This window comes from Balaenoptera borealis (genome assembly GCF_965194805.1).
Source record: "Balaenoptera borealis genome assembly, chromosome: 5".
Lineage (NCBI taxonomy): Eukaryota > Metazoa > Chordata > Mammalia > Artiodactyla > Balaenopteridae > Balaenoptera > Balaenoptera borealis.
This window is the reverse complement of record NC_138862.1, coordinates 33,367,523-33,377,509: the sequence shown is the minus strand read 5'-3', so window position 1 is coordinate 33,377,509 and position 9,987 is coordinate 33,367,523. Positions and strand designations below refer to the sequence as shown.

The 9,987-nt window shown below is 33.4% G+C and overlaps 1 protein-coding gene across 1 annotated transcript in view; it reads left to right on the top strand.

Moving 5' to 3' along the window:
• The first annotated feature begins 6,717 nt into the window (after positions 1–6,717).
• The window catches only part of ROBO1 (roundabout guidance receptor 1), a 928,971-nt gene continuing 925,701 nt past the window's right edge, over positions 6,718–9,987 (top strand). Inside the window, exon 1 of the mRNA XM_082392465.1 lies at positions 6,718–6,951. Coding sequence (XP_082248591.1) covers positions 6,864–6,951 — 88 coding nt within the window. The 5' untranslated portion in view covers positions 6,718–6,863. The remainder of the gene's footprint in view (positions 6,952–9,987) is intronic.

The following is a 9,987-nucleotide window of genomic DNA, read 5'->3' as shown; positions in this document are numbered from 1 at the left end:
CTATTTGAAAACATTAAACCTACATTTTTAGAAGGTATTATACACCTCTGACTTCTTATTATTTCAAATTAAATGCATCCCAACTAAACAGTAATAATAAATTCTTAGTAGAGTTAACTATAGATTTATATACATATTATTATTCTAGAGAACTCTAGAGTAAGAGTAGATTAGCCAGTCATTTACAAAGATAGCACACACAAAGGCACAAACAAACACACACATTTCTTATTAAGCTTTTTCTTTTCTAGGTTGAACTTTTGGGAATGGCACTATACATTTATCTTTATTTCTTTTCTTTTTTTCTTTTTAACCTCCAGTGTTCTGTGCATCATCAAATTCCATTGCCTTTCCTTTGCAATGTCTTAATATTTATTCCATCTTTTCATCCACTTAGTAGACTTTTATGTAAGATCCTATTAACCATACGTACCAGAACATGCTAATAATTTTCTACATGGTTTCTTTTGTTTTGATTCACTTTCATTTCCAAGTTATATATTTGTTACCAAGCTTTATCTTCCCTTATGCCATCACACTGTAGATAAGAAAAAGCCTTGAATTAGTCTTGCATTCAAGACTTTTCAATTCTTTGACATTTTGATTATGTAATAAGAAAAATAGTAGATTCCAGTTCACTTATTTTCTAATACATGTGTTCATACAGACAAGTCTCATAAAGATCTGAACTTATATTCTCATGTGAAGGTAATATTTAATGACTTATTTTCCTAATATTAAATCTAATGGGCTAGTAGAAAAGTAAACCTTGAAGTACTGCATATATATTATGTATTATTTAATTTTACCTTTTTATACAAACCTTCCATTGTTGCCATACTTATCTACACCTTGAGTGTGTCCTCTCACTGAATACCTTTTACCAGTTTCAGTAGTTGTGTAACTTCAACAAACTCTTTAAAGGCTAGACCAGCCCTATCCCCAGACCACCTTCAGACTACTTCCTCCATGGCCAACTTAATCATTTTTATCTTTGTCACTAGTATATAATAAATTATCTTTGGCTCTTACATTAAGAAAGTAGATTTTTCTCACACCTATTTGAATCTCCACTGCCTCCATATATTAACTATTCAAGAGTGTTTATTAATTATTTGTTTAATTATAATTCTCTTGCAAAACCTAATTTTGGATTTTTAATTTTTTTAAAGTTCCAGAATTTTCCAAAGACTGATTTAAATAGAGACCTTCAATTTCTGATGATTGGTTTTCCTTTATGAGCTTTAGGTGGATAGTCCTATAGGGTAGACCAAGCTTCAGTCTATCCAATTTGTAAAGGCAGAGGATATCTCTTTACTCCATATGTAGATTGCTGACTGATTCATCTGTTACATGCAATATTCAAAATGAGGCTGGCCATTTCAGGTCATTGATCTCACAAAGACAAATGGTTTTTAGAAATAACTATTATTTGCCACTGTTGTTTCTTTTATCTAAGACTAGGGCAGAAATAATAAACAGTTGTTGATCTTGTTGTGTTACTGAAAATTTCCAACTTTTTCCTAACTTTTGACCCACTGAATGATCAGCAGTTAAAAATTAATCTGAATAAAATGAAAAGACTGAGAAGACAAGACTCCAAAAATATTTTGGTTCTCTAGAGCAAGAGAGTAGTGTAACTTAGATAATAAGTTTTGGTTAATAATGAGGAAAGCCTCAGAAAATACAGTTTCTGTCCTTCCAAATATGAAAAAAAGAAGAAGAAGGAAGAGGAGGAAGAGGAATAGGGGGAGAGGTAAAGGAAGGGGGAAAGGAGAAGAGGAAGGGGAGGAGGAGAAGGAGGAGGGGGGGAGGGAGCTACCTATGATGAAGAGTTTCAGAAGAAGCTGAAAAATAGTCATCATGATGCGCTGATAAGCTTAGGAAATGTTTATATTATCTTAAGTAATCCAAAATGTGTGCCTAAAGAAATGTTTTTATTTTATTGATCCATGCATTTACCAAAATTAATTTCATATGGAACATTTTTACTTCGTAATAAATTTCATTAGTAATCAGTGGAACATGATTATCCCAAAATATATTTTCAAAAATTCTCTTTGAGCTATCATCCTCTTAAAAACAGGGGATAGACCAGCCTATAATTTGAAAATCTGCATTAGCAACATGTACATATACACAGTATATGCATATAACATATTAGCTTTCAACACCAAGGCCCCTGTAGAAAGCCTCTGCATCTTGATTGGAGTGGAAGTCATATGGATCTCTACATGTGACAAATCTGAACCTTACACTTTAAATTGGTTCATTTTATCATATATAAATTTCATCTTAATAAAGTTCATTAAAATAAATCAAGACCGCTAACATCTTGCAAGTTAAGCCTAACACAGACACTATTAAAATGTAAAGCAAAAAATAAATAAATAAAATAAAATGTAAAGCAACATGTCAATACAAATCTAAGATTGGGTCCATCATCACTGGGGAACCTCATTGGATTCTATTTGAAGTTGGGGGTCATGATGATATTAATATTTATAGAAATCAAATGATGGAACAGACAGTCTTATAACACTCCATGCATATTAGCTCAACCGATGTTGTGACTATTACTATTACTTCACATTTTATATTTGAGAAAGATGAAACTATGAGATTAAATTGTTTGTTCAGCGTCAAACAACATCTGAGTTGTGGAGCTGAGATTCACACCTGAATAGTTTGGTTCTACCATCTATGCTTCTAAAACACTGCACTATATTACTACTATATACTTATCATTCCCAAGTAAATTATATTTCAGAGCATTTATATTGCACTAAATAATTCTGTAATGTCTAGTTAGCTTAATATTTCACAATAAAAAGGGATATTGTAGCTTGTTTTTCTCTTTTCTCGTATCATGTTAGTTTTTTAAATTCAAAACTGTATGGATATTCATTTTTAATACTTTGACAATAGGCAGTACTGTGTATATATATATACACATCTATGGGGAAAAGTGTTCTTATAAGGGGTTGTGGTTGTGGTTGAGTTCACTATTTTGTAATACTCAGAATCTAAGCACAGTTTCATCACATTCTTCACTAACATCAATTGTCCTGTTGTTAATATGTCAGAAGGTGTGATTTTAAACAAAGGGTCATTGTATTTGCTATTAAGCTTATATTTTATCTTGGGTTACTTTCCTTTTCAGAGAGGACTCGAAGATCAAAACTTCAATGTATTACGGTGTGCATACACAGCAAATAATGCAATTGCCACTTTTGATTTGTGGGTCCTAACTCACAATCATGTTATATTACTAGCCACTGACTATGTAAAGTCACAAAATTGTCCTTAAATAATAAAAATTTGTTTGATGAATACCCATACTAAAACATTATAGAAGTTTGAAATAAATATCTGCCTGTTAACATAACTTGTAGCAGTTCAACCAACTATAATAAATGTTTATACTTTCAGTTTTACTTTCTTATGATCTTATGATTATTGCATTGATTTAAAAGAAGAATGTACGTGTTTGATAAGGGCCTTGATTTTATCAAGACTGACTGCTACTAACAGGCTATATATAATTGTTAATGCAATTGTTGGACTATAATTAACCCCAGATATGAAAACCTCGGTTTCAATAAATAGACTTTAAAATGTCATTTAACTAATGAAATCATTCTAGATCTTCAAATAATAACCAAATTATAAACAGCCTCTAGATTCATACATGATTTTATTTATATCAAAAGCTGAGGCAAAACTGCTTATGCACATTTAAGGAATCAGAGGTGTAGGGTTTATTCCAAAACAGGGACTCTAGTGTCTCGTGCACACAATAATCAAACAGACTGAGGAGGAATGTGAGAAATCCCTAGGCAAGCAGGATCCAAGAAGACAGGGTAGCTATTATATCAAAACCCAGTCAAGCAGAAATTACTAGAATGCAGTATATTTACACATTATCTCTGGAACTAATCATGGGCACATCACTGCAAAATGTGACTCTAAGCCAGAACATTCAATGGATAACCCTGAAAAAGAGCCTCTAGACAAACTAACAACTGCATAGTATGGATTGAAGAGTAGAACTGCCCATCTAGGCTTGTGCTTTTCTGTAGAAATCTAATCTACTTTTTATTCTCATTTGACACTTAAGACAGATAATATATGAAAGATAATGTGGGTATATAATGTCATTTATGAGTGTCATTTATACCAGGATAAAGAACGTTGCAGAGTAAATCAACTATCCTCCAATAAAAATTAATTAAAAAAAAGAAAGTCAGAGGGACATTAGCCCCAAACAAGGAAGACAGACCACAAATATGAACCCATCGTAACCAGGAATATTTCTTTGAAGGCAAAGTTCTAGCCTAGACAGGAGTTGCTTGCAGAATTCTTAATAGAGAAGAAATAATCCTCATATATCTTCAGTGAGATCAGATGATTATAGATGTCTGGCAGGAGGATTAGGCAGCTCTGCTAAAGGAAAAGTTGGCAATTAACTCTGCAGTGATAAGTAATAAAGTAAGGACAGTTCAGCTCAAGTAGACAGATTGACAATAGCTTGGTGCAGATAAACCGGCAGAATGAAGTCAGTCATCCTTTTTTCAAGTTGGAACTCTGAGTGCCACAAAAATGAGTGATAGAATTTTATTTTTCTTTGGGGCTAAATTACATTTTATATTGTGCTAGATTTATGTGTGTATTTTTGGGTAGATGAATAAATGTCCTTCCACTTCCTATCTCCCAGATCTAATCAATTACCGAGTTTTGCAAAGTACATTTGTTTGGTGTCACTTATGTGCCTCCCTATCCCACCACCAGCCATTTGTTCCATTTCCTCTGCCAATGTCCTTTGTAAGCATTCATTATACTTTTCTGCACTATTATCATGGCCTCTGTGCTAATTTTCCTCAGAATGACTCTATCCTTCACGTTCTCATCAGAGTTATCTTCTAAATAACAGTTGATCCTCCATATCCGTGGGCTTCATCTCTGGGTTCAACTAAGGATCAAAAATATTTGAAAAAAAAAGTCCAGAATGTTCCAATAAGCAAAAGTTGAATTTGATGTGTACTGGCAACTATTTACAAAGAATTTATATCGGGGCTTCCCTGGTGGTGCAGTGGTTAAGAATCCGCTTGCCAATGCAGAGGACACGGGTTCGAGCCCTGGTCCAGGAAGATCCCACATGCCATGGAGCAACTAAGCCCATGAGCCACAACTACTGAGCCTGTGTGCTGCAACTACTGAAGCCCGCACGCCTAGAGCCTGTGCTCCACAACAAGAGAAGCCACCGCGATGAGAAGCCCATGCACTGCAACGAAGAGTAGCCCCGCTCGCTGCAACTAGAGAAAGCCCGTGTGCAGCAATGAAGACCCAACACAGCCAAATAAATAAATAAATAAATAAATAAATAAATAAATAAATAAATAAATAAAATAAAGAAATAGAAAAAAAAATTTAAAGAAAAGAATTTATATTGTATTTAAACTATTTACATAGCATTTATACTATATCAGATATTATAAGTAATCTAGAGATGATTTAAAGTATAGGAGAGCATGTGTGTAGGTTATATGCAAATACTATGCCATTATAAATAAGGGACTTGAGCATCTTCAGATTTGGGTATCCGTGGGATGTCCTGGAACTAATCCTCTGTGGATACATAGGGACAAGTGTAATTTAGATCATATTATCATCTGTCATTAAACTCTACACTGACTCCTCATTACCTGTCTTTATCTTCTCAGTTTTCTATCATATTATATCCTGGCAAACTATCACCCAGGCAAACAGCTCCCCTTAAAGTTTCCCGAATATACCAATATACTATTAGGGGAAAAAACATACACACACATATTATATATATATACATATTATATATAATTTGATAGTTGGTTATTATGTTCTCTAATTCTGAAGAGTATTTTCTACAGGCGGCATGCACAGTACCCTGCTTTTGTCCCTGTGTTTGCTCGGGGCTCTTCAAAAGTGGCAGTATCTTTTGTCCAGAATTTGCCCCAACTGCTCATGCATGCAGTTATTTTTAGTCTCGTACAGTTTCTTTGTATTTTCTTTGTCCAGGTGCAAGCATTGCAACACTGTAGCAAAGGGTCCCAAGGTCCCAGCCTGTCTCAAATCCTCCCAGGCAAAACTGATCAGTCATCTACTTGAATACCTGTAGTTTTATTCTGCCACTGTTAGAGTCATCATCTTGTCAAAGGCCTTGTTGACTGAAGACTCTGTTGCCTACAAGGCATTTTCTTGTGTTTCTTGGGCCCTTTGTGATTGATACACAGTGCCTCTCGGAATAGAACAGCTACAAAAGTTGTTTGGGTTTATTTTTTGAATCTGTTTATAAAGAGATGTAACTAAAATGGCCTCAAATTGCTTATGTACCTGAATGAAGGAAGAATTTATTTTTTTTTTCTTCTGCTGTGTCCCCAAAGTAGCATAGTGACTGGCTCATTATGAACAGTCTGTAAATATTTATTTAGTAAATGAAAAACCATCGGGTTTTCTAGACCTGATAAGAGCGTTCTAACTCAATTGATGGGAAATCAGAAACTGTCATCCCCTAAAGGGTAGAGAAAACCAAGGAATCGTTTGCTATTTATATCTGATTGAAAGGAATTTTCAAAATTAATAAATACTACATTTGTTCAAAATGTATATCCTAAAATATACTTTGTGTTAAGTTATATTCATTTTTAACTATTTGTTTTATCATTTTGAAAAATGACATTTTAAATGCATTTGTACTGTGATTTTTCACAAAATATTTTTAATATTGTCTTTATCTCAACATTTAAAAAATTCTGTTGATTTTTTTCTCGCAGATAGAACATATCTGTATCACTGGCTGGGTGTAATGCAAGGAAGGGACAAAGATGAAATGGAAACATGCTCCTTTTTTGGTCATAATATCACTCCTCAGCTTGTCAAAAAGCCACCTGTTCCTGGCACAGCTTATTCCAGGTAAGTGCCATGCATTTGTTTCATCAAACCTTGATCAGTATTCGTTCTTTGCTTTAAATTCATTTTTTATTGTGTGTGTTGTAAATTGAATTTGTTCATTTTCTTTAGACCTTGTAAGTCTATGTGAATGGTTTCTTAAGTACGTGTGCTGATAAATTTCAGGGATTAAATATTATTCTTGAATACAGAGCACTTTATTAATTCCCTAGAGAAACTGAGAAAATTCAGAGAAATTCACCATTACTGAAACATGTAAGAAGTGACTATATTAAGTGCAAGAACAATTGTAATAGGAAAAAATGGGTAACACAAAAAGAAGAGCAAAGTCATAATGCATGTTAGTACCATAGAAAAGGAACTGCAAAAAAAGTAAAATATTTAAAACTGAAATTCCTTTGGAGTAGTGACACGCTAATTCACAGGCTGAACAATGTCAGAATAAAAATGCAACCTGCTACTCTGTTGCTGCCGTGGTTACTGTTGTTTTTGGTGATGTTAGAAATCTGGTTCCCTGTCGTCATAATTTCATTAATGGTTCTATACAAAGCTTTACTTAAACTCTTTTACAGGAAATTGACTAAATCCCATGTTATGGTAGAGGAAAATAGAAAAATATGTTGATACACTAATCACAATGTAATTTCATCTCTCCTCTTAGTTAAAACTATGGGAAAATTGTAGTTAACTTTGATATATTTAATATATCATCATAATTTAGCCAAGTTATTCATAAAAGAATGGTATTTGGTGTTTTGTTAAACCAAAATGTGAAGCTTGATTTTTATTTCTTTATTTAATTGTTGTATTTATTTTAATATTCAGCAACTATTTGTAACTTATGTGTATCCACACATAAATCGGGATTTTCAAATAATCTTAGGGCTTGAATTTTTTCCTCTGTTGGGTTGACATTTTATTTGGAAGATAAGGGAGTTGTGAACAAATAGTATATTTAGATCGGTTAAAAACGTTTCCATAGGGTGGTAGTACATAGAAAATGTAAAGTCTGTTGTAACAGAGTCCATTTAGCTGCTTTGTACTATATTAGGTTAACACTCTGAAATTACTACAAGTTTTTAATTTTAACCTGTTCCTACATTCTATTCTCTTACCACTACTCTGTTGAGTATTTATTAAAATGAATGAATGAACCCAATAGCAAAAAATCGCAATACGAAAAAACGTTAAGCATTTTTGATTATATGAAAAATGCAAATATAAGTACAAAGTAGTTCATTGTCTTTCAGATCATCAGGATAAAGAGGTTATATGAAAGTGTTTTGGAAACTGTGACTATAGTTTTAGATATAGATATAGTTTTAGGGGTTTAGGTGTAATTGTCCTTAAACTGTCTTGCCAGCTCATAACTGCTTCAGGTTAACAAATTCAGTCCATGATCCAGTTCTTGAGCAGGTAATTAAATCTCAAAATGGTCAAGTGTGATTTGAATCATCTTCACTTATCTAGATATATGGAAGAAGGAATGTGTGCATACAGTGTGTGGTAGGGATGTAAGGTTTATCTGTGGAATACAAAGTTATCTTTTCATTCAAGAAGATACTGTATAATTTCAGAGGAGACATATCAACTTGAACATTTGGTTCCAAAATTTGTCAAAACTCTGCAGTTGCTATCTTACATGCAAGCATTTTAAGACTAAAATAAATACATACTAAATACTAAAATAAATACTAAAATAAAATACATGAATTTATTGCTTAATGCAGTATGTAGATCAGGTACATAGGTGATCAATTGGTTAGCAGTTAGCAAAAATATGTCATACGGATTAGTAACTTGGGGCCCGTTTTGAGGCAACACCTTGAAAAGAAATAAGGGTACCCAAAAATGGGATTTATAAAGCTAAATGCCTTTCCTGTTCAGGGCCAGAGAGTTCAAGAATTATTTCAAAGCAATTTACCTGTCAAAAGAAGTATGCTGTTAGCTTTTCAAAAGGAACATCCGCAGAGTGGAAGTCATTTTCATAACTGCCTTCCATCCAGGAGCATTGGTTTCAGGCTAAGGAGCTTAGAAAACCTGCTAAAAGGAGTCATCAGCCTCAGAATCTCTTCTCCTTCACATTAATCTCAGAATGAAGTGAGATCCTGATTCTTTCTGTTGTTGCTGTTCCAGCTTTATTATGTTCAGTAGAGGCCCTTGACCTGGATTGAGTTTAGCATAGCTCAGAAGATCAAAGACAGGAAGATCAAATATTAGTGACTTTTTCAAAAACATAGTTTCTCATTCAGCTGATTTACTTCCACTCTTTCCCTTGAGGAAAGAATATCCTCCTTCATCAGAAATATATTTCAAAAGTCAGATAATTAAAAAAATAAATGTACCGTGTTTCTAAAAAACTAAGGAGCAATATATGGTCTATAGAACATGGTGAGTTATTAGTAGAGAATCTACCAGAACAAGATGCCTCAGGGTACCAAATAGGGAGCAATGAAGATAACCATTGTAATGTAGATTATTTTATTACCACAATACTAAAGAGGTTTTCAGTCAAACTGTGATGTGGTTACTTGGTGTAATTAAATATTAAAACAACTCGAATTGATGGATTACCCACTTCCTTTGTTTATTTTCTGTTTTGTTCCCCTGTATAAAACATTTTTAAAACTGCTGTTATGTTTTACAATATTGTATGTGAAGTGGTTGGTGTATTAGGGAGATGGCTAGAAATTACTTGTACATTTTAAATGAAGAAATACTCTTGTTGGTGCAAAGTAGATCCTTTTTAAGAGAAAAGGACTAATTAAGAAGTGAATTCTAGGAATGATTGAGCCTCTCCAACCATGTGAGTTGTTGCCTTCATTGCATATAGAGCTCATTAAAGGCTATGTAGTAAAACCACTCTTAGATGCTCATCTTGTCAATTTTCCTCATCTCTTATTCACATATAAAGTACTCTTAAACCAGCTGTGGTTATCTTTGAGGCATGCTGTATCTGGGCTAGGCTACATCTTTATCTAATCTGCTACAAAGAAATTTGACAGTTACCTATCTTTCCATTTTAAACATCTACCTCTG